We start from the raw sequence: 25,404 nt of genomic DNA, 5'->3' as shown, positions 1-25,404 counted from the left end.
TTACTGTCTTTAACTGTAGTATTTGATATGGAGTTGGATCGGTTACATGTCAAAACAACCTTTCTACATGGTGAGCTATAAGAAAAGATTTATATATTACAACTTGAAGGATATATTGCTCCAGACAAGGTTGATCATGTATGCTTACTCAATAAGTCTCTCTATGGCTTAAAGCAGTCCCCAAGGTAATGATATCTCAGGTTTGATGAATTTATGGTCTCACATGAGTTCAAAAGGTGTAGTTATGATTGTTGTGTGTATTTTAATCAATATTAGGCTGGAAAACACATATATCGACTTTTATATATGGATGACATGCTAATTGCATGTAAAAAAAGAACTGAGATAAATAAAGGACTTGGGTGTTGTAAGAAAGATACTGGGTGTGGAAATGATCATGAACAGACAAGAAGGGATTATCTTCTTATCTCAGAAGAACTATATGAAGAAGGTGTTGGAAACATATGATATGCTTGACGCAAAACTAATGCAGAGTCCTTTGGCTACTCATTTCAGGTTATGCAATCTATTTTGTCCAAAAACTGAAGATGAGAAATCTAAAATGTAGAAGGTTCTATATGCAAATGTTGTTCAATGCTTAATGTATGCTATGATCTTAATTAGACTTGATATCTCACATGCTGTAAATGTGGTTAATAGATACATGGCAGCACCTGGTAAAGAACATTGGAGGGTGTTGAGTGGATATTAAGGTATCTCAAAGGCACTTTAGACCTTGGTCTGGTTTATGGCAGAACTGCAGAAGAAATGGAACTGAAAAAGACTTATGAGGTTATATAGAATTTGACTATGCTAGGGGTTTAGATAGAAAAAGATCACCCACTAGCTATATGTTTATGTTGAATGGATGTTTGATCAACTGAAAGGCAAGTTTGCACCATATTGTAGCTCTTTTCACCACTAGAGCTAAGTATACTGCTGCAACATAAGCAATAAAAGAGGCAATATGGCTGAAAGAGCTATTAGCAAAACTTACATTCACTCGTGGATGTAAGTTTTGAAAGAAACCGAACCACGTAATTGATCAGTTTTCTTGTGATTACTTCGCCAATTGTTTCTAATTGCTTGAGTGATTACAATGAGTGTCAAGTTAGAGTTCCTGATGATCATTGATTAATTCACATGTGAAAATTGAACAAGCATTGCATCTTAATTGATGATTGAAAGCAATTTTGGTGTAAGAGTTGATTTTGTGACAAATCATAGATAGGTCAACTCCAACATAATTATTTATAGGAAAAAAAAGAAAATGACGCTCAGACAGGACCTATTTGATACAAAATAAAAATTGTTCAATACGTTGAAACAATATAAGAAATTGAGAATCCCCTTGTTATTTTGCGCCGAATAAAAACGGCCCTCAGACTCTCAGTAGTCTTTCATTTCGATTTCTCTCCTGTAAGCAGCTACCCCACTGAGACGAGCCAAAACATTTAATAGTATCCAAGTTCACAATTCAACCCATTGCAACTCTAACCGGGGAAGCTTTCACTTGCAAAATTCAAAATTTTTTCAGAGTGGGATGACAAAGAGAACGCGGCATAAGGTATCATTTCTGATTATATATATTTAAATATATGTGTATGTCAATCTTTATTGTCTTTTAATAATTTTATAATGCTAACATGGGTTCTTATTTATTACTATGTGGGTATTATTTTTCTTAATTCATTTGTTTTCACATTAATTTGATACTCTAATCAGGAGGAAATTTCGGAGGATTTGATCAATCGACTCCCAGATGATATTCTTGTTAATATTATATCACATTTAACTCTTAAGGAAGCTGCAAGAACCAGTGTTCTTTCCAATAGATGGAGAAATTTGTGGACATTTACTAATTCACTTGAGTTTGATGCTTCCGAGTCGCTTTGGAATGTTGGGTTTGGTAATTTAGAACAAGAAAGGTCTAAGTACATTAACTGGGTGAATAATGTCTTAGAATTGCATAGAGGCTCCGCTATAAATGAGTTTAAAGTACGTTTTGATCTGTGTGATTTCCATCAAAGTGACATTACCAATTGGGTTTACACAGTATTGGGAAAGAGAGTTCAATACATTAAGTTGGATTTGTGGCCGGGAAGATATGGGCACTATTACACATTTCCGAAAGAGTTTTATAACAGTATCGAGAGTGGTCGTGGTCTATCTGGTATTAAGTTTCTAAGATGTCTTCACTTTAAAACTGTGAATGTTAATGGAAAGGATCTTGAGCTTTTTATACAGAATTGTCCACTTCTTGATCGGTTATGCGTGGACCACTCTAAAACTTTGGTAAGGTTAAGGGTTATTGGTTCATCGATCCAGTTGAAGTACTTGGAAATTCAGTCTTGTTACTTAATGGAAGAAATTGAAATCTCTGCCCCGAGTCTTTTATCTTTTAGATACTATGGACAAGCAATCAAGATAAATATTGAGAATGTTCCCCAACTTGTTGATGTATCAATCCGCGGGAGTCACACATTTCGAGTGACTTATTTCGTTGGTCCAATTATAAGCTGTTTCCCTCAACTGAAGACCCTTGAGTTGGACAGCTGCAATGAGGTTAGTCTTTAAGGTGTTGCATGGTTTTTTAATCTAACTTTTAAGTCTCTTTTCTTATTTTAATTCTAATTTTCAGGTCTATATGCAATTTTCACTGTTTGAATTACCCAAACTAATTGACTTGAGACTTCGGGTTACAACACCTAATCGTGAAAGCCTACTTGGCTTGACTTGCATTATGAAGGCATGTCCCTTTTTGCAGAAGCTTATACTTCAGGTAAATGGTTTGATATATTACTCGTTGAGTTGGGAAGCTTGGGATAATTGACTAATTGAGATGGTTGTAAGAGTAGCTGTGGCTTGTTCATCTCTTAAATATTTGAGTCCTCTCCTTTCTTTATTAAGTATATGAGGCATCGATAAAGCAACCAATCTATCTTTGTATTTCGCACTTCAGAACTTGCATGTTTGATGTGGTGACGATAATTCTCATGATATTATCCAATTATTATTTAAGATTTCATTATGAAGTAACATGGTACTAGAAGATCATATATGTTGAAGGTTAATGCTTTTCAAAGATATTCCTATACCCTTCCGGTCATTAGCAATCTCCCATAATTCTCTGTCAACAATATTACATTAGAATGGACATGTCAATAGAAATTTCAAGTTAAAGTAAGAGTGTTAATGTTTGAGCAACTGTAATGAATTGCATTACACAACAATAATGAACAGCTTTCATAGAGCTGTATAAATCTAGTAGAGATTTGTTGTTTCATAAGGATCATTCATGTGGATCCTTTAATATCTAGTTCTATTGTATTCTATATGTTCCCTGCTTATTAATGCTTGTTTTTCAGTCAGCTTGCATTTTGCTTTAGTTGAATGAAGCTGGAGAATCTGCAAGACAGTTGCATTGGATCTTGTTATGAGTCTCTATGAATCTGACTATATTTTATTTTATTTTAAATGTTATGGCCAACTTTCCAAGTTTTAGAATTTACCAATCCAGTTATATATATATATTTTTTTGTGGGAACCATTTAGACATGACATGGTGTACTTGATTTTTGTCGTTTCAGTTAAATGATCATGGCCGCCGACTAGGAAAGAAAAGACAACAGTTTCCTAAATACTCTCATCAACATCTCAAGGTGGTGGAATTACATGGTTTTCTTGGGCGTCAATTTGATGTTGAACTTGCTCAATACTTATTTCAAAATGCGACCATGCTTGAGAAATTGATCATTGAACCTTCTAGATATGTGAGGAAAAAAGTACTAAGAAATTGTGTAAAGATGCTTGAGGCTAAGGTACCTCACAGTGTCAAACTTATAGTTGGTTCCTTGTATACAGACTAGAATTGATCTGAACTGAAGACACTGTTATGCCCTTGTTAAGTCTACATTTGATATTATTGCTTTATAGATGTAAATTTTTTATGTAAATCCATAGATATCAATAAGGTCAGCTACTCAAAACACTAGCAAACTGACTTTTTGTTTCTGCCAATATGAGGTGCATTTTAATTCCCTCATCAGCCTTTTGATTGATAGTATTTGTGCCTTTATATTTTATGATGTTTAGTATTGACCTGACTACTTGAACTCTTGGTTTAGTAAAATTTTACTCTAAGGTAATGAATTCGAGGGATAAAATAAAATTTGCTAGTTTAGTTGTTCACGGCAGCCATTAGACCCGTCAACCATTTGATGATTCATATGAAAACTGAAAGAAGCCAGCTCTAGAGCTCACCAAGATTTCAGTTTGCTTGTTGGGAATCCCCTTTTTCAATAAGGTAGTATTTGTCTTCTCGTTTGAAATTTGAGTAAATGTGAACTTGACTTAAATTTAAAAAGGAACCGTCTTGCATTGATCGACGTTAAATATTTCTTGAAGAGGCAATTAATTTAGATCTTTGAAATAATACACAACCGTAAATAAAATTTAACCCGGTTTGTATTTGAACTTCAAACTTCTAAAAGATATTATCAATTGAAAGGATCTTATGTTGATTCCTTTAAACCTGGCTCGGTTAGTGCACTCTCATAGCCACTCCTTTCTTTTCCATGGCTTCTTACTCTTTTGTTACAGAAAATTTATTATTGGATAATTAATTGCATTTATCTGCCTTATATGTTTGTTTGATTTCAGTTTTATCAAGCTATAAATCAAAGATTCAGAGCATGGGGTAACTTATTAATGAATCAAGAAGATGAATGAATCCATGTCTACGCCAAATGTGGAAGAAAAAACCATATTCAAAATTATACTGTCTGAGTTGTAATAATAAGCTATGAAATGGAAGTGCAACCCTTGGGGGGTGGGGGTGTTAAAAAAACAATCTCTGCTAAATTGCAAGCTACAAAATTTCCTTTCTGTATAAATAACTAATTGATTTGCTACAAGTCTCCGAATTACAGAGGAAATGAATATCCACGAAGATACTTGGAATCCACGCCTGATTCACGAACCAATGCTACTCGACCGGTTCGTGCCACCTGCAATGTTAGGGCAAAAATTTGAATGACATTTTGAACAGCAACAAAGATTCTACCAAAGCCAGAGACAGCGAATTTATTAGATCAAGGGCACAATTAGACCCAAGAGGAACAACAGGGAAGAGTTAAATCTAACTTCGTTTGATGACATACTTCACACCCCTGTTGGGCTGCTATGATCATGGCTGGACAAGAGAGATAAAAATATTCTAGGAAGCTGAAACTTGTTCTGCAACCACAGTCCTGTGTTGGAATGTATTAACAAAATTAAAGATCAAAAAACTGTAGGCAAACCTCGCAAATTCCATAAGGCTCTAACAGTCTCTGCAGTGCAACCATCTTGTCCAAATCTCCTGTAAGCTGGAACAAATATAGAATGCAGATTCATCAGTATGCAGAGAAAGGATTGAGCTTCGAAAAAGTAGTAAAAAATCATAGAGGAAAGCATCTGAGAATTCATTTACAGTAAGCAGGCAAGTGTGGCAGAGGGCATGAGGCAAAAAAAAATTAAATTAATGACCAAATTCTAACAATGATTTTCTCAAACAGTTCACAGTTAAAATATCGGGTATCCCCATATACTGGATAGAAAATAAAGAGGATAGAAAACTGATGCAATGATGCCTGAACAATATATCGATATCTACAAAACAAGTGAGCTTACCTCAAGAGTAATCGTATGATCGGATACATCAACTGCTTTGGCCCTAAATATGGTGGCAATGTCAAGAACATCTCTTCGAGCAGTGGTATTTACAGCAACCTTTATCAACATCAATTCTCGTTCAGCAAATGGCAAATGAGTAAGATCCCGAACCTAAAGGAGAGAAATATTACTTGTAAATTCTTCAATTCAAACACTAAAATCATAAGCCCATAAAAACAACATTCCTTAGAAGCCTGCCCAAATATTTTGATCTAGAGAGAAATACAATACACTGACAGAACATAGAAGGATCAAAATTCATATAAGATGATGGGACCTGTAAATGCATCTTTTAATAATATAAGATGGTTCCTTCCTAATAGTTTTCTCACCTCATGTAGATCTATTAGCTTATAAAGTTGCTGCATCAACTTGCTAATTGATTCATCTGTAGCGGGAACAACTGTTGTAATTCGTGAGAGCCCCTCAGTTTCTGCATGTCCAACAGCCAAACTCTGAGAAACAGAATAATTGAACATATTAGCAACCCTTAGATTAATGACAGGAAGGAGAGAAAGAGGGAGCAAAAACGACATCATATATACCTGAATGTTATAGCCCCTTCGAGCAAAAACCCCTGTAACAATGTTAAGAACTCCTGGAGAGTCATTCACAAGCATGGATAAAGTATGTGATCGAAGTCCACTTGTCTGAAAAATAATAAACCAAGCACTAATGAAAATCGACAAGAAAACTACCACCCAGCCAATTGCCCCAAGCTAACCGCAAAGAAGGAAAAAGCTTTTCACTGAAGTTCAGGTGACTACACATATAAACGATATCCATATATAAGCAAAAAACTAGCAGATTTTAAACCACTGACTCTCCTATTTCCAGATAAAAAATAAAAATAATATCCTAATTGTTCTTTTCTCCCGAAGGTGTACACTCTGAAGGCTCTAAAAAAATTTTCTTTTGACATGATCAATAGGTGTTCCTCATGGGCTTTTTGCTGAAAACATTAGGCTCTTCTGTGCTTTGGATGGAATTTAAAAATTGTCACAGCATTAGAGACTTGCATAAGCACAACCTAGCTTTGATACAATGCTAAGTTGCCCCTTGACCCAACAAATTAAGTTGATAGAGATGCAGAAAATACTATTTAAACCCTAAAAAACAACATTGAACCATGCTCACAAGTTCCAATTGCAGGTAGCTCGTACATTTGTAACAGCCAAAGCACCTTCAGACGCAGGCAAAGATAAGGGAGATATACAGGAAGGGGTGGGGATAATAAAACCCAAGGAAATGATGAAAAGGAAAAGAAGGAATAGAAGAAATTTAAGCCGTGGAATATTTTCTTACATCATCATCATTTAGAACACCCCAGTGCGGATCAAGAACTTGATTTACAGTCAAGCCATCAGATGGTTCAACCGGATAAACATCTCCCTTCACAAACAAAAAAAGAATATCAAATGCTCAATCCATAAATGAGTTACATAAGATCAATTAAACAATATATAAGACGAGAAGCTAGGATTGATGCAAAAGAACAAACAAGAGATTAATTTGAAAGTCAATATTCACCGGAACAAGCAAGATCCATTAAAACCAACTTATGGTTTCATTATGGACAAGTATAGAAACCCAAGAATAGAAGTGTTAATATCCATGTGACAGGACATTTGATCAGGGAAATGGTGTCCATTCCAAACATAAATACAACATAGGCGATAGGATGGATATGTGGAAAAGTAAATACATAACAAGATTTGTCGTTAACAGGTCTCCAGTAGTTAATTAGTGGACATTCATTTCCAAGCACACACATCGGTCCCCAACCAATAATAAAACATTCGTAATCTAACATGAAGACAAATGAATGAAAAATTACAATAACCAAGAAATTAAAGCATTACAGGTGTGTATATATGTAACGGTAAATAAAATCTGGCAGCAGGATATCACAAGAAATTTTGCAAACAGTTTTTCTGTTCCATTTAAAAGCACATCTTTCTCTGCACCAATATCTCATAAACAAGCTCACATAAGAGAAAACACGGAAATGTGATGTGCTAGAAATTTATATATTATTTTTATTTTTCCCTAACTTAATTTTATGTTAAATTATATTTTTTTATGTTAATTTTTATATTTTGCTATTTTAGGTACAATCTAGGATTATAGAGTAATTAAATAGGAACATTCAGGAAGAAATCTGCTTGAAGGAATCAAAAAGGCAAAAAATAAAGAAATTTAATTGAAACAAACTAAGGAAGATTTAATTTAATTAATCATCATGCATGCAAACACGTGGGGAGCATTAAAGAATTAATTGACAATTTAAATGGAAAGCATGTGGTGGGCCTAATGTTGGCGGCTTGGCTTGATTTGTTTTAAATCCTTCTGAGTTAAGGATTTGAGGCCATGCATTAGCATATTAAAGAGGCGGTCAGCATTATTAAAAGGGAAGGTCACCGATTGAAGCAATATTAAAAAAAAAAAAAAAGGCACGAGCAGAACCGAATTAGGAGAAGAATCAGCAGCCGCAAAACCAAGAGCAGAATTTTGGAGAAGCTGAATTGCATAGATTAGAGGGAGATAGCTTCCTGAGTTTATTCTTTCTCTTTTCTTTTCCAAGTGTCTTGCTTGAATGTTTCCTATCATATTTATGGGTTCTCTTTATATTCCCATGAACTAATTTAATTTACAAAGGCAACAATGTAGCCTAACTATGAAAATTTAATTCCATAAATCTGTGTTACTTTTTGTATATTATTTCATGATTGAGTGTTCATTATTGTGTTTAATACTTTTAAATATCTGGCCAATATTTGAATGATTTGAAGATACATAATGTGACCGAGAGGAGATTTATGTATTTTCGCTCTGTGTAATGAATGCCATGAATTGAATGAAAGACAGAGATATGCCAACGTGATTCACACAGTTTTTCTAAGAATTTCTATAAAGGTTAATGAATCTTTGTAGATTTAAATTCACATAGAGATATAATAGGTTAATATGTGAAGGTATTTTTCATATTACTCGAGAGAGGATATTGAATAGATTAGGGAAATTCACTGTCAACATGGGTAATAAACTTTAATAGCATAGATGGAGGATTAAATTAGATTGGTTATGGTAAAATCGGATGTCCTAGTGTCTTAATCTCTTGGTGATTTCTATTATTGTCTATATCTTTATTTAATTTTCAGTTACTTCATATTTTATTTTAGTTTTCAATCTAAATTCACTTAATCGGTTTTTCAAATAAATTTCGGTAGCTAATAGGGTATACAATCTCTGTGGGACAATACTCTACTCTTCATTGTAATTCTTGTGTCGACTGGTACATTTGCTAACTTACACAACAAAATGCCATGTTAGGATGGAAATTTAAGCAAATCTAAGAGACGCGCATACCTCTACGGTATCAGTTTCACTGAGAAGTGGTCTATGTCCTGCCCCAACGAGACCGTCAATAGTAGGCGTTTCATTAAGATCTGGATATGAAGCTGCTGAAAATCGCCAAAATGGAGCAGAAGCACCCAACTTTTCCCTTCTCAAAGCAATCTACTAAGAATAACAGGTGCATAAGTTAGCAAATGAATATTTCTCTCTCTCTCTCTCTCTCTCTCTCATCATAACTAATAAAATGAGATTATTCCAACCCATCCCTTTACTTAAGTTAGAAACACGAAATAATGTCTTGGCAGGTCTTTTAAAATGCCAAAGCAATGAAAATAACAACAAAGTACACGTGTTTTTTCAAGGCAGTTCATAACCTTTCCAGTTCTCGCAATTTCTCTGATCCCAAACTTGCTTAAGTTCCTTTGAACAGCAACCATCTTCCCCGGATCTCCAGTTACCTGGATTATGCATAAGATAATAACTTATGTCACAAGAGTTTTAACAATGAAAGGAAGCAAGAAGACAGAAAATGCAGTTTATTTATAATGGCAATTTAAATCGTCTTCAGACTTGGAAAGCATTTGACAGGGCCAAATAGTTGAGATCAAGAACCAATATTTTTTGCGTCTTTGAGTTTATTGTGTTTTGCGGCATTTACTTCTCACAAAAAAAAAAGAAAAAAAAGAAAGGTAGGGCGGGGGAAGAAATTGCTTCAGCTTTTTCTTCACTGAGGCAAGTCAAAACTATCCAAATACTTAGCTGTCATTGTTGTTATTATCTATTCCTTTCCAAATACTCAATTTTCATGATGGAAAGACGCAATCCAAACTTCTGAGTCCATATCACACTATACCAAAGCAGAAAAAATTAAGTCTTGAAAAAGGTCAGAACTGAAGGACATCCAAAGTCAATATTGCCACAGTAAATAACATGTCCAAGTAGCCCTTTGCTCATGAGGCATCAATACGATATAGAATGGGGGTCAGGGGTAGAAGAGGGACTGCAATAAAATTCTAACAATCATCACCTCAATTGTCAGAGAGTATTCTGAGATATCCACAATTTTCGCTCTAAATATGTCCACTAACCACCTGATCTGAAGATGAACACCAAGACATGGAAATAGAAAAATCTGAGAAAATGAAAAGAAGAAAACATGAACCTCAATCTCCAACAATCAAATGAACATGCCGTAGCTACCTCAGCACGGAACTTTGGATCTGCATTCACTTTTATGAGCATTAATTCACGTTCAACCTGGGGTTCATTTGAGAGATCTTCAACCTGAAAATCAGATTTGAGGACAGAAGTTGGGAAATCAATTATAATGCAAAAAAATTACTTTTAGAAGGCAGAAAATCATAGGAGATGTTAACAGCAGAAATTGATCAAGAAACTTTAAGGAAATCTGAGAGGCACATACATCTAGAAGGAAGCAGTTAATCCTAAAAAATTATAAGGTTAGGATATCCACATGCCAACTTGAATATAATTGAAGAATGAAATTCTGAAGGAAGAAATAAATTTCGAGAGGGGGATTCCAGTGTAATGTGATAACCTTCAAAACATTAACAAGTTTCTGAAGCTGCTCCATAACTTGCTGCAGCACCTTATCAGTACCATAAACAACTATGGTGAAGAGTGCCTTGTCCTTGTTCAGACCGACAGCGAGGGACTCAATGTTATATCCCCTCCTTGCGAAGACCCCAGCAATCCGGTTGATCATTCCACTTTCATCCCCAACGAACACAGAAATTGTGTGCCGTCGCACACTGAGTTCACAACAGTAGTAGCAGAGAGTCAAGGCAAGCATATTAGAATTAGCATCCAGAAGAAAACTCAATAGTTATTAATTATTTTTTTAAAAAAAAAAACTTGCCGGCACAAAATCAGCAAGGTGGCAGCAAGTTTTGTACATAAACAAAATAAAAGTTCGTAACAAACTTGCATAATTTATGAATACGATTACCAATTTGCATAATTTCTCAACATAAAGCCTTTATCAATACAAACTTACAAATCAAAAGCAAAATATATACAATGACCAATTAAGGAAAGCAAGGTTATCACGATTCAGCTTGACAACCCAAATGAGAAAAGCAGGCATGTAATTGAAAAATACATAACAAATGCACAAGCTTTCTTTACTGAAAGAGTCATTTGCATACTTCATTAAGGCGCTGCCCTACAGAACCCAAACACACCCCCAGAAAGGAGAAAAATAAAATAAAAGAAGACTACGTTCCCCTTTTAGAGTGCTTTTGTAGAAGGGCCTATCTGATGGTACACCAAGGAATTAAGTTTAAGCACTTCATAAAATAATGTTTTAACAAATAAATCGCTTATCAAGAGTTTCTCCATGAGAAACTTCAATCACTTTTCAATCCCAAAAGGCACCTCCTTTATTTCATCTAAATATCATAAACAAAAACAATGGTTTGAAATACGATTTAATAGCACTTCTAAGGATATCAAAAATCGTTCTCAAATTTGCAGAGGCTCTGTATGGTATTGTCGTTTGGACGTTATCCTTACAAAACAAAGCTGCTAGATTGTTCGATAAACAATTACAATTTACAGAGCCTAAAATGTAGACTCATAGCCGGCACGCATGTACACAAAATCATCTTGACCTAACTGAAGAATCGCACATGCAATCATCCACCCAGAACCAAAACATAACGTTTATTTATTCACTACAACAAACTTGTCCAACATCTAAACATATCCATGCAACCAATATACAAAACTCTACACAAAAAATCACCTTGTCCCAGTTGAAGTATCACAATTGTACGCTAGCTACATTACCAACACAATAATCTTATCACAGAATCGGCTTAACTGACGGATATATGAATATAAACACATATTAGAAAAAGAATGAGTGAAGTGAATACTTGGTGCGGTTAGTAGAAGGGGAAGTGAAAGTGCCTTCAGTGATATTCTCATTGGCACTTCTTGCAGAGACGGCGAGTTTCTTGGGCTCATAGTGAAGAAAGCTTTTGTTAGATTTTGAGAGCGAAGAGGAAACTGACGGCGAAAAACTTACAGATATTGAGAACCCAAGATTAGGAAGCGAGTCGGAGCAGGGTTTTAGGAAACAGGTTGATGGTGATTGAAACGTTGGATTTGGAATGGCCGCCATTAAAGAGAACGACGATGAAAGACTGAAAGTAAGCGAAAGAGAAACTGAAGAACGAAACTGATGGCGTTTGTTTACAGCTGTCAAAATTTAACACTATTCGATTAGAGACACGGCGCGACACGAATAAATGACAATGAATCGCGAATTTAATGTGATTATTAAATAGATTAAATTCGGATTGATACGAATATTTTTGTATTAGATTAGAGTTAAAGTTATTGACTCATTTACTCGGTCAATAATTTGATTATATTTTTTATTTTAAAATAATTTATAGGTTTTTATTATTAAAATTTAAATATTAGAGATAATTTTTTTAAAAAATATGAATATAAATATAGTATTTTATTTGTAAAATTTTATATACATTTAAATTTTTAATAATATAAATATGTAAAATATTGTTAGATGTGTATATTTTATAATATAAATGTAATATATATATATATATATATATATATATACAAGTCTGCCTTTGGAACCAGATCTGACTTAGAACAGATTAATATCCCGCACGTTCTAAGTCTTCCTTCAGATTTATATACAAAATGAGCTTTACACTGTAGACTGTAGCGGAGCTGTAGCATACAGTAATCTTTAGAACTCTGCACTGTTCACTGTAGCAGAGTTTGAAGCAAACAATAAGCTTTGGATTGTATGTAACATTAATCTTTGGAGCGTATGTTGAAATAGTGACTTTGTAGAAATATAATACGGGTGAAGAGACATGTGCGCTCTCACTTGTGTTCAGAGGACCACCCGAAGAAAGTATAATTACAAGGGAAATAAATATTCCTTTTTTTTTTTACATTAGTACAATAATCATTTGGAATGCTTTAATGAGGAGAATATGCCGAAGCAGTCATCTTCATTTTCATCACCAAGGGAAATAAAAGGCTCTTCATCTCCGGAGATGCTTGAGGAGGAACTTGCAACAGATGTTTCAGATCTTGTGGCGAGAAGCTGTTGCATAACTTTAAAATACTCTTCTTCAGTTTTGGCACTGACTAAAAGAGATTGGGCTTTGGATTTTTTGGTTAGAAAAGTTTGCTGGGCTTTGGAGTGGTGAATGGTTGGTTCGAGAAATCCTTTGGTAGAGAGCCAATTTCGGATTAAGGTGTCAGTCAATTTTGACTGTTCATCGAACTTTGACCACCATTTTACTTAAAAGGTTCTTTGTAGGATAAGTTAGGCGTCATGGGTGTGATAACGGAGGTTCCACATCCATACCCAAGGAAGGAAGAAATTTGTGCAAAAACAGAGAAAGGGGGGAAATCTTTTCTCTGAGTCAGAGGGTATATAATGAGCTTTGAAGAGGTTTAGACAATTCGTGGCGTTTGGAGTTAGGATTTGTGGTATTGGGCCAAAGAAGTTCCACCAATGTTGAAACCAATTTGGGAGGCTCTGAACGGTTATTTTTGAGTTAAAGAAAAATAACCATGAATGGGATTTCTTTGGGTTTTGTAAGAAGAATGTGTTATACCAGGCTTGTTGGTAATCCCAGTGGGTATAGGATAAACAATGTGGTAAACGCATGTGGAAATTTGGAGGGAAATGTTTAAACTTGTGAAGTTGATCACCCCACTGATTTGGGCTTAAGACTTTTAGTATGATAGCCGTGGAATAGGCTGGATCAGAATGGGTTTCACTGAGAAAGAAATGTTTGAATTTAACTGACTCAGTAGCTTCCAAAATGCTTTGATAGTAAGGCTGGGGTTTTGTTAAATCCCATGGTTTGAAAAACCAGCCTTTAGGGAAAAACTTTGAAATTGCCTGAAAATGATCAGTATGGTAAAATCCATCTTCCATAGATAAAATGTTTTGAAAATGAGTTTTATCAAACCAATCTGAAGTTTTCTTTGAAGGTGTTGGCTGAGAAAGCACAATTTGAGAAGATGAATTTTCACCAGAAACAACAACATTTTGGGAAGTGAGCTTTGAAATTTCTTTTGAAATAGGTTTTTCTTCTTTAATAGGGGTTTGGCTTTGAGAGAGGCTTTGTAAAGCGAGCATAAGCTCAGGGGATTTTGTAATGGAACTCATCCATTGTTTTACTTGGTCATCAGAGGAAATGGTTTTGTACTGGGCTTCATGTTCTTCAACCATTTCAATTCAGGATTTGATAGGCATGGTAGAAGAAAGCAATTTTTCTTTAGAAGGAGTTGGTTGGGGTTCTTTAGAGGTTGCTTGAGATTCAGTGTCGTTAATAACAACTTTACCTTTATCCTTCTTTCTTGGCGGCATTATCTGTTTTGAAGAAATTCTCTGGTCAGAAAATCAAGAATAGAATTTGTATCTCCTTTAATAAACTCAATATCAAAATCAAAAACACTTAAAATGGCTTGCCATCGTGCAAAAATCTGTTTTGATGCAATGTTTTGAACATCTTTTTCTAAGACATGTTTTGCAGCTTTACAATCAATTCTAAGTAAAAAATTTTGATTTAATAAATCACTTTGAAATTTGGAAATGCATAAAACAATTGAAAGAATTTCTTTTTTGATAGTAGAATAATTCTTTTGGCATTCATTCTAATGTGCAGAAACATATTGGACTATTTGTTCTTTATTATTATCTACTTGCTTTAATATGCTCCATAGCCTAAATCAGATGCATCAGTTTCAACTACTTTAGGTAATGCAGGATTAGTAAGATATAAACATGGAATGCTTTTAACAGAATTCTTTATGAGTTTAACAGTTCTACTATGCTCATCAGTCAATGCAACATGATTCTTTTTTAATCGATCGTATAAAGGTTTAGACATCCTATTGATATTAGGACAAAAGTCAAGAACATAATTTAAACTTCCTAGAAACCTCTGTAATTGAGTTTTGTCTAGGATTTTGTCTGGGAATTTGTCTGCAAAGACAAGAGAACGCTCAATAGGGGTAATGGTTCCTTTGGAGATATGGTGACCTAGGAACCTGATTTTTGTTTGGAACAAAGAGACTTTAGAATTAGAAATTGTTAAACCAACTTTCCTAGTGGCAAAGTAAAAAGTCTTTAAATGTTTGAAATGTTGGTCGATGGTTTGAGAAAAAATCAAAACATCATCGATATAAACAATGCAAAATTCAGAATAAGGGTTATAAATATCATTCATAATTCTTTGAAATTCTGAAGGTGCATTTTTCAACCCAAATGGCATAACAGTCCACTCATACTGTCCAAAAGGAACAGTAAAAGCGGTTTTATAACGGTTTTTTGGATGAATTTGAATTTGCCAAAAACCCGATTTCATGTCAAATTTGGAAAATATGAAAGCAGAATACAGTTTTTGAAGCAAATCCTTTTTGTTAGATATTGAGTACCTAATCCATTTTAATGCTTTATTTAGGGGTTTATAATTTATAACCAATCTAGGTGTTCCCCTCTCAATCTCGGATTTCTAATTGACATAAAACGCGGCGCAAGACCAAGGAGACCGAGATTTAACAATAAGTCCTTTGGATTCCAAGTCACTTATTTCAGCTTTACAATGTTGTTCCAATTCCATGTTCATCTGGATTGGACGGGCTTTAGTAGGAATCTGTCTTTCATCAAAAGAATTTTCATAAGGTAAATCTACCAAGTGTTGTTTTCTATTCCAAAAAGCAGATGGTAGATCAGCACAGATTTCTTTTTCAATAAGAGCTTTGAAATCAGAAATTTTCTTTTGTATGAAATCATTTTGTAATTGGCTTTCAATTCTTTTTAAATTTAAATCCTTTTGTAAAAATATTAAATCACTTTGTCTTGATCTGAGAAGATTGTTGATTTGATTCTGATAGACAGAACATGCTTTAACAATATTTAAATTTCTTGTTTTTGGCTTTTCAATAAACGGGAAAACAAACTTTTTGTCTTTTGCTTTGAAAGATATACTATCATAATTGACAGTATAAGGAGTGATAAGATTTATAAAAGGAGTTCCTAAAATGACAGTATGGTGTATGTCATTTGTAAGAACAAAAGAAGTTTTAAATTCAAAACCATCATTATGAATTGAAGCTTCAACTTTAGAATTAACATTAAGTTTTGAATTGTTAGCGGCAGAGAGTCTTTCTTTTGTTTTTTCATGAAATCTTTTGGGGAAAATGTCCTCTCTTATGCAATTCAAATCGGCACCAGTGTCAAAAAGGGCAATGGCGTCAATTGCAAAATCATCAGAAAAAATTAAAGTGATTTTAATCAAATATTTTCTCATGGTGATTTGTTTTAAAACAAATAGAAAATCATTGGGTACAGATTCAATATTTTCTAAGCTTTGATCATTGTTATCACCATCATCAGAATTGGATTCATTATCCGATTTATCCTGTAATTGTTTTTGTAAAAGAAGTTGGATAGTTTCAGAATCACCTTTTTGTTTTTCTTTTAATTCTCTAATCTCAGATTTGATTTCTTTGATCTCCTTTTGGAGGTCTTGAATGTTGGGGATAGTTTTCTTTGTTTTCTTCTTGTCCAAAATCTCAATAAGATCATAAGAATTCTTTTTGACAATTGGAACTTTGGAAGTCTCTGCTTTATTAAAATCTAGGGTTTTCAAAAGCTTATCTAGATATTCTTTTTGAAGATTTGGATCAGAAATATGTTTTATGAGCTCAAGAAAGGTTTCTTGGTCTTTAGTCAAAACATTGATTTTCTTTAAATAAAAATCTATTTCAGAATCACTACTGCTAGATGCAGAGGTATCTGAGTCAATAAGCTCATCGACCTGAAGGGGATCACTATCTCCCGTCATGGAAGACTCTATAAGGAGAGGGGCAACTTTGGAGAGGATTTCTTCATCAAGGCCAAGTTCATGAAGCTTTCGATTCATTCTGCAATACTTAGCAGTATGGCCTTTTATACCACACTTATGACAAATGGCTTCTTTGTAGTTGAAAGATGCTTTGTGTTTGGGTTTAAATTCCTTTTTCTTAGAGAAGTTGGGCTTCTTGTAAGGCCTCTGAGGTTTCTTATAAGAAGATTCTCTAAATTTCTGGAATGACTTTCTATAGTTTTTGGATCTGTAGTGTCTCTTGTGAGGTTTGGAAGAACACACACCATTACAATATTTGGAAATGGAAGTTTTAAAGGGGTCATAATTGAATTGTTTACAGAAACTGCCTAATTCTTGCTTAGATCTCCTAAGCTCCCATTTAAGTCGTTTCTGTAATTTCAAATCTTGACAGATCTTTAAACCTTCTTTGTTGATGAAACTGACTAGTTCACCATAGGTGAGCTCATCATAAGGAATACGATTGTCATAAAGGGCTTTAATGGAATTTCTAACCTTTTCGCCTAGAAGAGTAGGTAAACCTGTTAAGAACTTCTCTTTCCAGGTTATATGATTTGCATCATCTCTGAGAAAGAGTTTGGTGAAGAAGGTGGTTTTGTAATCTTGGAATTCACTAAATTTCCTACATCTCAAATTATGTAGTAACTCAACATTTTTATCTCTAAGGTGAGAAGGGTCACCTATGAAATGGAGGGATATGGTTAGGATCAGGGTGGCTACGGCATCCTGAATTGGGTTATTAAACTCGTCAAGAATGGGGGCTTCATTCTCATCAATTTGGATAGCATTTAGGATTTCTAATTGTTGCTGCTTGGTGAGAAGGTAATCCCACCAACCTTTAAGTTGACCTGTAAAACCCGCAATAAGAATCTCTACAATGGCTTTGTCAGAAGTTCCTGATTGGGTTTTATAGGCATTGGCTGCCATGGTCATCTGTTGTAACAATCTTAGGATGTTATACTCGGACATTCCATCTATATTCCACTCATAGACAGATGATGCATTATATCGAGACTGATTTAATGCACTAGGCCTGTTGTCTATGGTCAAATCAGGTGGAGACTTGACGGTGGGAAGGGCAAGTTCCCAATGGATTTTATTAGCTCTCGGGGTAGGTTCTTCTTTAAAGGCTTCTAAATCAGAAGAGGTTGTAGACATTTGGTTTTGTTCTAATACTCCAATCTTACTAGATTGAGGAGTATCAGGGGCTATTTGAATTTTGCAAGATGAGGAAGAAGCAGCTTCTATCCTATCTAGTTGTTCTCTAATGGCTTTAGCAAAATCTGATTTTGACTCTTGAACAAGCTTTTGACTAGTTTTTGAAACCTGAAAAGGTTTGAGAATAGGCTCCTTAAGCTTTTTGTCAGAATCCGATTTTGATGGAACAGGAGAAACAGAAGAAATATCAATGGTTGACTTTTGGAATTGGTTTTCTATCCTAGTCAACTGTTTTCCTATTGTATTTAAGTTAGTATTACAGAAATTATTCTGTTGAATAATACTACTTAAATTTGCATTGGAATCATTTGGTTTTGGGATTTTGTAAGGTGAGGCTCTAATCTGAATATGAGGTTCACCATGGTCGACGGTTAAACTTCGAAGAGGTGGATGCTCAGATTCTATGGTTCTATCACTATCAGAAAGTTTCCATTCAGGAATTTTCTTCCTAACAGTAATAGGATTTGATTCTTTGAAGGGATAAGAAATGTTGTTCTCAGAAGAATATATCTCGAACCAATCAAAAAACAATATATGAACTTGATGTAGGTTTACAAAATCATAATAGATTTGTTGGATTTCTTTTCTTTGGTTTAAAAAATTCTTAAAAAACCAAAGTCTTTTGTCTTTATTAATGTCAGAGTAAAAATCATTGTGAAGAAGATTTTATCCAATTCAAATTCTTTTTCAATGACATTAATTACATTTTCTGTGACTGCTGAAAATGTAGGAGAAGTTGGAGGAGAATGATCCTTCTCTTCCTTCTTTTGCTCATGTTGGCTGCTAATGTAAATAGGGTGAGGAACATTAGTTCCATAGTCAACAGAGTGAATAGATGAACTTGGTATATCTGAGGTGGAAAACCTCGGTTGACTTTTTACTGACTGATAAAGGAGATTTATAACAGAAGGGATTTTTGTAAATTTCCTTTCTAATGAAGGGATGTTTGAGCACGACTCTTTATCAGAAAATCTTGTTGAGTTACACCTTTTGAAAGATAGTTTGACTCTACCATCAGAATACTGAGTCACATTTTACAACTCTGTATTTGGCTCAAGTTGTTTTGGAATTGCTGGTGGAGCGGCTCCTTCAAAAATCCATTCTTCTGGAAGATTGACGTCTTTCCATTGGATTGGTTTTGGAATGACAGTGTTGGCTTTGGACAGATCAGTCTGCAAGAGAAGAGTCTCATCTCTTTTTGATTGGAATTTGTGTTGTGTACTAAATGCAGAAATCATGGCTTTATAGGAAATCTTAAAAATTAATGCAACTGGGACAGATCCTTCAATCATATTATAATTGTGGGTTTTAATTTGTAAAATCATGCTTTTCAAAATGTTTTTGTCTTTAAGAAAAATTGTTATGTTTGGATAACAATCAAAAGATATGTGACCTTTACAGAGACTCGATTCAATACTACTGAGTAAAGAATCATCAAAAGAGATGAATCGGTCATCTCTAAGGACAACGAGGATAGAAGTATCCAAGCCTTCTTTGGTTAATGGTTTTATGCCTACTTGGATAAATCCTATATGAATATAATTAAAATTCTTTTCTTTTAATTTCTTTAATGAATGTTCTGAAAACAATTGAATTGTTTCAAATGGCTTTGAAAGAGTTATATCACGTTTTTCAGTCTTTATGACATAATCATTTTTGAAAAAATCAAGCTTTTTTGTTTTATAAATCTTTTCTTTAGAAACTTTTGGAAGTTCCCAACAATCAATTGCTTTATCAAAGTTCTCAATAACGAATTCTTCTGAACTCACAACATGCTTTGAATCACTAGTTTTTCCAGAAGAAGAGCTAGAAAAGGACGATGTTCTACAGAGTAGAGGGTCCATGGGTAAAAACCTGTGGTCAATAAATGGTTCTGTTTGAATGGCTACAGGTATGGTTTTACAGTCCTAAGCGAAAATCCTTATCTTAAAGCGGGACTTACTACCAGTAAGAAATTCACCACACAATAAAACTTCAAAATAAAACACAGATTTTTAAACACGAAATCTCTAAACAATATTACACTATCCTCCCCTTGGCTCTGATACCAGAAGGAAATATATATATATATATATATAATTAAAACTTTAATAGTGTAAATGTGTAATATTTTTGGTAAATATGTACATTTTATTATATCGATAAATTATGTATGTATTTCAGTATTTATGTTTGTACGACATTGTGTAAATGTTTGATGTAAATTTTGTTTAATATATAAATATTAAGCGGGTTATTGGGTAGCCTAATTATTTTTCCGTATCAGGTTTGAGTTTTAATATTTTGACACGATTATTAAATGAGTCAGTTTTGGATTGATTTAAATTTGAGACGATACAAACATAACCCAATGACCCATTTTGCTAGCTCTACGTTTGTTTCTCTACTTTTATTTACTGAGTGTGTACGATGTTTTTAATCGTCAGAGTATATCAAAATTTTTATTAATTTTATTCTTTAAATAACTATTTACTTAAGTAAAAAAATTATTTTAAAATTTTTAAATAAAAATAAATTAATATTATTATAATTAAATAAATATTTTTAAAAATAAATAATAATTAAAATATTTTTTATAATAAAAATAATAAAATATAAATTAAAGAGAGATAAAATAATTCTATAAAATTAAAGAGATAAAATTATTTTTTATTTAAAAAATCTTAAATAGGATATTTTTTAAAGTGTTAAACGTTGATATATTTTTTTAAATAAGTAATAAAATTTTATTTGAATAATTTTATAGATATGCGTTAAATGTAAATGACGTGGATTATTATATTACAACTACGAAAATCACAATAAACGAGTACAGTCCGGCCCGGCCCGGCCCGGTCCACTAGCTCATTTCTCCAGCCCTAAATTTGCTCAGCATCAGCCATCTTCTTCATCTCTCTACTCTCTACTCACTCAGAAAAACTCTCACGGTGGCTGTCACCTTTCTGCTCAGTGTATTCACCCATCTTTCAATTCCACAGCATTCTTTTCTCAGCCGTAGGGTGCTTTAGCTTCTGTCACCGCCGGTAATCTTATCTCAGCCTGTTTCTCTCTGTTTAATGTTGTTTATTATGCAATTTACAGAATTGAATTCAATGTTTCGCATATGTATTAGATTTATATTAACAATAAAATTAATCCTAAAACAGGTTTTATCTTGTAGTATGTAAATTTCATGTAAATTTTTCAGCTTTACGATTGTCATATATTTAAAGATCTAAATTTTGTTTCGAGATTATATGACTTTTAGATTGTTTTGTTGCATTTTCATTTTTGTTTTGTTTTAATTTTTTTGCTTTGTGTATAGGATATCCATTATGCAAGGTAAGGTTCATTATCGATTGATTAGATACATCCTTTTTAATAAGATCATCTCATTTTGTTAAACTTTGCTTGAATAAATATCTAAATAGTGTCGAAAGAAGTTTACTGGGAAAAGAATTTGTTAAGCCACCCAAATACAATTTCTCACCATGTCTGGCTTTGTATGATTTAATCAGTGGACATGGATTTTGATCTTGTGTTGCTTTGTTTCTGGCAGGTGGCTAATTTAACTTCATATTAAACTTTCTCAATTATTAGTTGAATTATTTAGATTTGAAGCATCAAGTTCTTAACAAACACCATTTTAATAATTGATCAAACGATAAATCTTCAAGGACCAAGTATTATGACCACGGTGATAATGTTTCTGACATGCAGGTAACATGTTGTGATAGACAGTGAAATCAGCAGAAGAAAACAAAACGGAGGAGAAAGAGACACAGAAAGAGATCAGCAGAAATGGCTTTGTGCAGAGTACGCTCAGCTTCATCGACGCTCTTCAACAGGCTTCTCTGTCCTTTCGTTCTCAACAACAACACTACTTATCGCTATCAGTCCTCTGGTAATCTTGTTTTTATATTATGGATCGATATCAGTCTTCTGGTACTCTTGTTTTTTATATTATGGAATCTCACTCCTTTATCCTCAAAAGATTGAACTATATTATATTGCCGTTGTATTTCACAGAAACCGAATTAGTTGGTGATCCTTCAAAACAAGAAAAACCAAAAAAAGAAACTGTGCGTGATAAGATAATGAGACAGATGGCTCATGTTGATATAAATTCTCAAATTGGAAGTTGCATGCCACTTGCTTGTATGCGTATTGGGACCATCATTCACAACATTGAGGTAAACCCAGGACAAGGTGGCAAGCTAGTTAGAGCTGCGGGGACGTCAGCCAAGATTTTGAAAGAACCCACTTCAAGCTTCTGTTTAGTAAGACTACCTTCTGGTAATGAGAAACTGATTGACACTAGATGTCGAGCCACCATTGGTACAGTGTCTAACCCCAGCCATGGAGCTAAGAAGCTTAGGAAGGCTGGTCAGAGCCGTTGGTTGGGTCGAAGACCTGTGGTTAGAGGAGTAGCCATGAATCCAGTTGATCATCCTCATGGTGGAGGTGAGGGACGAAGCAAAAGTAGTGGTAACCATGGACGGTGTTCACTTACACCTTGGGGCAAGCCTTGCAAGTCTGGGTATAAAACTGCATCTCCTAAGAAGAAAAAGAAATTAGCCTTCTGATAATATTGTCCTTTTGTGCTAGTGAGCATTTTTAGTATTGTTACATTATTTTGTTTTCTTTGCAGTTAGTTTTTATCCAGTTTTAACCGATCAATAATGAAACTGAAGTTTAACTTCCGATTGAACTTATTGTCATCTAGTTTTACTCTTCTGTCATTTCAATTTAGCATGATTCAAGATGCTGCATTCTGTGCCTGGAACTTGTAACCGGGAAAGAGAGGTAATATGGGTTAGAATATAGATTTTGTGTTTTGCTTTGTCAGGTTTAGAGATACTCTGTTCTTTTTCATTTGTTCAATTTGGTTAGTGGTGATTCTTAAAGCGTCAATGCATGAGTATATATTTTTCTTTTTCCTTGATTCTGTTTGTTGGGGAGTTTATAGAGATTCTCTTTTTTGTGCTTCGCATGCCACATGAGAGATCAAAGCCTTTGTGTGTGATGAGTATTGACTTGCATCAAAGTAACTTTAAACCCCTGTAACATTTTAATAATAACAGTCTGAGATCTCCTTGAAGGATTCAAGGCATTTTGTTTTATGGTCTTGGCTTGCATTAAGCTCCTTTGTGGTCTCCTTTTAAAGCAATTCCTGTTTTAAGTAATCAAAAATTGTGATTTATTATTTGATTGAAAGTGTATTTAAAGTACTTTACAATGCTAAAGCGATAATTCTGTCTGATTGAAGTACATGAAAGTACTTTTGGCTAATAATATACAACTGGGGTTTTTTAGCAAAGTCTTCAACATCTTTTTTTTAAAATATAATTATTTATCCTCAAGGTAGTTTTCTAGTTATTCTCTGAAAGAAATTCCTACATAAGCATTTCTCAGAAGCACTTTTATATGTCCGCATTTAGAAAATTTTATTACAGTGTTCGCTTAATTTACATAGAGAGTTAGTCAAATCTAATAGGGTTGGTGTTGATCTGAATTCTGAACTCTGAATAAATATAATAGCTCCTTGAAACAGCCCCTGTGACTACAAATTTGTTACTTGTTCCATAGTTTATATTGTTCTACATGTGAACAAATGTTATTTAATTTAAGATTGTAACTGATCTTGTATTTATCGGCACCCGTTTGTGAGCCTATGCTTGTGAGACCAACTGAACAGAGTTTGCAGGCACATTTGGATATGTTGCCCCCGGTCTGTATGTATAACATTCGTTTGTTGCCATTTTGAGGAATATTATTGTGTTGTAAGTGCGGTAAAGCAAACAATGTAACTAGATATGTATTGTTGAAAAGAAAATATGTAATACATTCGATCGACTTTTTAAAACCTTATTAGTTTAAGTGACTTATACACATATTGATCTTAAAAACAGAGTAAACAGAGGAATCTTTGCTTTTCATTTTGATTAGGTTTGTGTTTCGAGCAGATAAAACTCGGGTCTACATTCCAAATATCCACGTTCTAAAATTTTATTGTTGTATAGTCCCTACTTTTTATTGGTAATCTGATCGCCCCCATAAAAGGTTTTTACCTTTTGCCCCAAGGCTTTGTTAGATATTTTTGATCTGGCTACTTTCCATGCAAGTTTGGATTTTTCAAAAGCTATACAAGAGCTTCCCATCAAAGAAAGTGCAAACCGCGGATTGTAAATTTCCAATATTATTCTCCTTCCATTGCAAGGACATCCTAAAATTAATTTTCCTGAAATCCTGACCATTAAAAGGTACCCTAATCCAAATTATTAGATAACAAAACAACTCCCTATAGGTTTGATTGGGTGAAAAAAAAGAAAAAAAGAAAAGAAAAAAAACTCTATAAATAAGTAAAACCTACGTTAAAAATCAACCGCATACACATTTCACCTTCACCACATCACACTCTCATTCATTCTTTCAGACAACAAGAAAAATTCAACCAAACAAAGAATTTCGTCTGATAAAATTAATAAATATATGGCGACTTGCCATGGCTACTATTCTCAGAGGAGGGCAGCTTCCCCCACTCCCCGAAGCGTGCCAACATGGGAGCAAAGATTCTGCTGGGAGGTGGGCCGCGTGCCGTGGAAGAGAGTTCTGAACTCCAAGAAATATATACGCCACTCACACAAAGTCATGTGCTGGAATGATTCGGCAGGCGAAGAGGCTTTCAACGCCGCGAAGCGCCGGTACTGGGCAAAGATCAAAGGGCTACCGTGCAAAATACCGCTGCCAAGTCCGGACGAATACATTGATCAAGTTAAATGGAGCGTCCCTAACTGTAGTAGTAGTAGCAGTAGCAGCAGTAATGTTATTGATGATGCTGAGGTTTTAGATGGTTTGGATGAAGCTGCTCGGGTGGAACGAGAACCAGAAGAAGAGAACCATGTGCTGCAGAAGAGTAGTTTCGAGGTTTCGTTTCATCAGATAAAGCCTACGGGTTGGGACGACGATTACGTCGGCCATGATCGGAGATATCATTCGCTCACGGGGATGATGGTCGGAGAATAATTACATACATACATATATATGCATGGATACATGCATGGTTGCTAAAATAATGGAGATACAAATGCATGATGGTGACAAGCTGCTAATTCATAAACTGTGTACGTATTTTGTGTAGGGTTTTGAGTTTTTTAAGTACGTACTAAATTTGTAGGGAGTGTAACACTTTTTTTGTTTCTATTTAGAGAACTTATTTGCT

General features: G+C 34.3%; 3 protein-coding genes across 4 annotated transcripts; 2 read left to right on the top strand and 1 right to left on the bottom strand.

The window, feature by feature from the left end:
• Positions 1–1,403: 1,403 nt before the first annotated feature.
• On the top strand, positions 1,404–4,036 carry LOC18050511 (FBD-associated F-box protein At4g10400). The gene is made up of 4 exons (XM_024190144.1): positions 1,404–1,567; positions 1,726–2,565; positions 2,642–2,782; positions 3,591–4,036. The coding sequence occupies exons 1-4, from the start codon at positions 1,544–1,546 to the stop codon at positions 3,867–3,869; spliced, it is 1,284 nt and encodes a 427-aa protein (XP_024045912.1). The 5' UTR covers positions 1,404–1,543; the 3' UTR covers positions 3,870–4,036.
• Positions 4,037–4,761: 725 nt separating this feature from the next.
• LOC18050510 (acetolactate synthase small subunit 2, chloroplastic) lies at positions 4,762–12,321 on the bottom strand. Of its 2 annotated transcripts, none has more exons than XM_006446136.2 (12): positions 11,973–12,321; positions 10,631–10,844; positions 10,273–10,356; positions 10,100–10,168; positions 9,447–9,530; positions 9,085–9,234; positions 7,021–7,107; positions 6,261–6,365; positions 6,048–6,170; positions 5,674–5,826; positions 5,304–5,369; positions 4,762–5,009 (listed from the first exon to the last, which is right to left on the bottom strand). In XM_006446136.2, the coding sequence occupies exons 1-12, from the start codon at positions 12,218–12,220 to the stop codon at positions 4,926–4,928; spliced, it is 1,467 nt and encodes a 488-aa protein (XP_006446199.1). In that variant the 5' UTR covers positions 12,221–12,321; the 3' UTR covers positions 4,762–4,925. The 2 variants fall into 2 exon arrangements, 1 of the variants encoding a protein (XP_006446199.1); XR_002907194.1 differs by having other exon boundaries at positions 4,919–5,009; positions 5,163–5,369.
• An 8,725-nt stretch (positions 12,322–21,046) lies between these two features.
• Positions 21,047–23,062, top strand: LOC18050509 (60S ribosomal protein L2, mitochondrial). Its single transcript, XM_006446134.2, has 3 exons — positions 21,047–21,226; positions 21,903–22,086; positions 22,212–23,062. The coding sequence occupies exons 2-3, from the start codon at positions 21,984–21,986 to the stop codon at positions 22,766–22,768; spliced, it is 660 nt and encodes a 219-aa protein (XP_006446197.1). The 5' UTR covers positions 21,047–21,226; positions 21,903–21,983; the 3' UTR covers positions 22,769–23,062.
• The last annotated feature ends 2,342 nt before the right edge of the window (positions 23,063–25,404 follow it).

This window comes from Citrus clementina, unplaced genomic scaffold, assembly GCF_000493195.1.
Source record: "Citrus clementina cultivar Clemenules unplaced genomic scaffold, Citrus_clementina_v1.0 scaffold_2, whole genome shotgun sequence".
NCBI classification, from domain to species: Eukaryota; Viridiplantae; Streptophyta; class Magnoliopsida; order Sapindales; family Rutaceae; genus Citrus; species Citrus x clementina.
This window is presented reverse-complemented; position numbering and strand designations above follow the sequence as displayed.

Excerpts from the sequence above, each read along its gene's own strand:
- LOC18050511 (XM_024190144.1), top strand. The coding sequence starts at position 1,544 with ATGACAAAGAGAACGCGGCATAAG. Across the intron at positions 1,568-1,725 it reads CAAAGAGAACGCGGCATAAG|GAGGAAATTTCGGAGGATTT; the intron begins GTATCATTTCTG and ends TACTCTAATCAG. Across the intron at positions 2,566-2,641 it reads AGTTGGACAGCTGCAATGAG|GTCTATATGCAATTTTCACT; the intron begins GTTAGTCTTTAA and ends TCTAATTTTCAG.
- LOC18050510 (XM_006446136.2), bottom strand. The coding sequence starts at position 12,220 with ATGGCGGCCATTCCAAATCCAACGTTTCAATCACCATCAACCTGTTTC. Across the intron at positions 7,108-9,084 it reads GTGAAACTGATACCGTAGAG|GGAGATGTTTATCCGGTTGA; the intron begins GTATGCGCGTCT and ends TTGTTTGTGAAG. Across the intron at positions 5,827-6,047 it reads AGCTAATAGATCTACATGAG|GTTCGGGATCTTACTCATTT; the intron begins GTGAGAAAACTA and ends TCTCTCCTTTAG.
- LOC18050509 (XM_006446134.2), top strand. The coding sequence starts at position 21,984 with ATGGCTTTGTGCAGAGTACGCTCAGCTTCATCGACGCTCTTCAACAGG. Across the intron at positions 22,087-22,211 it reads TTATCGCTATCAGTCCTCTG|AAACCGAATTAGTTGGTGAT; the intron begins GTAATCTTGTTT and ends TGTATTTCACAG.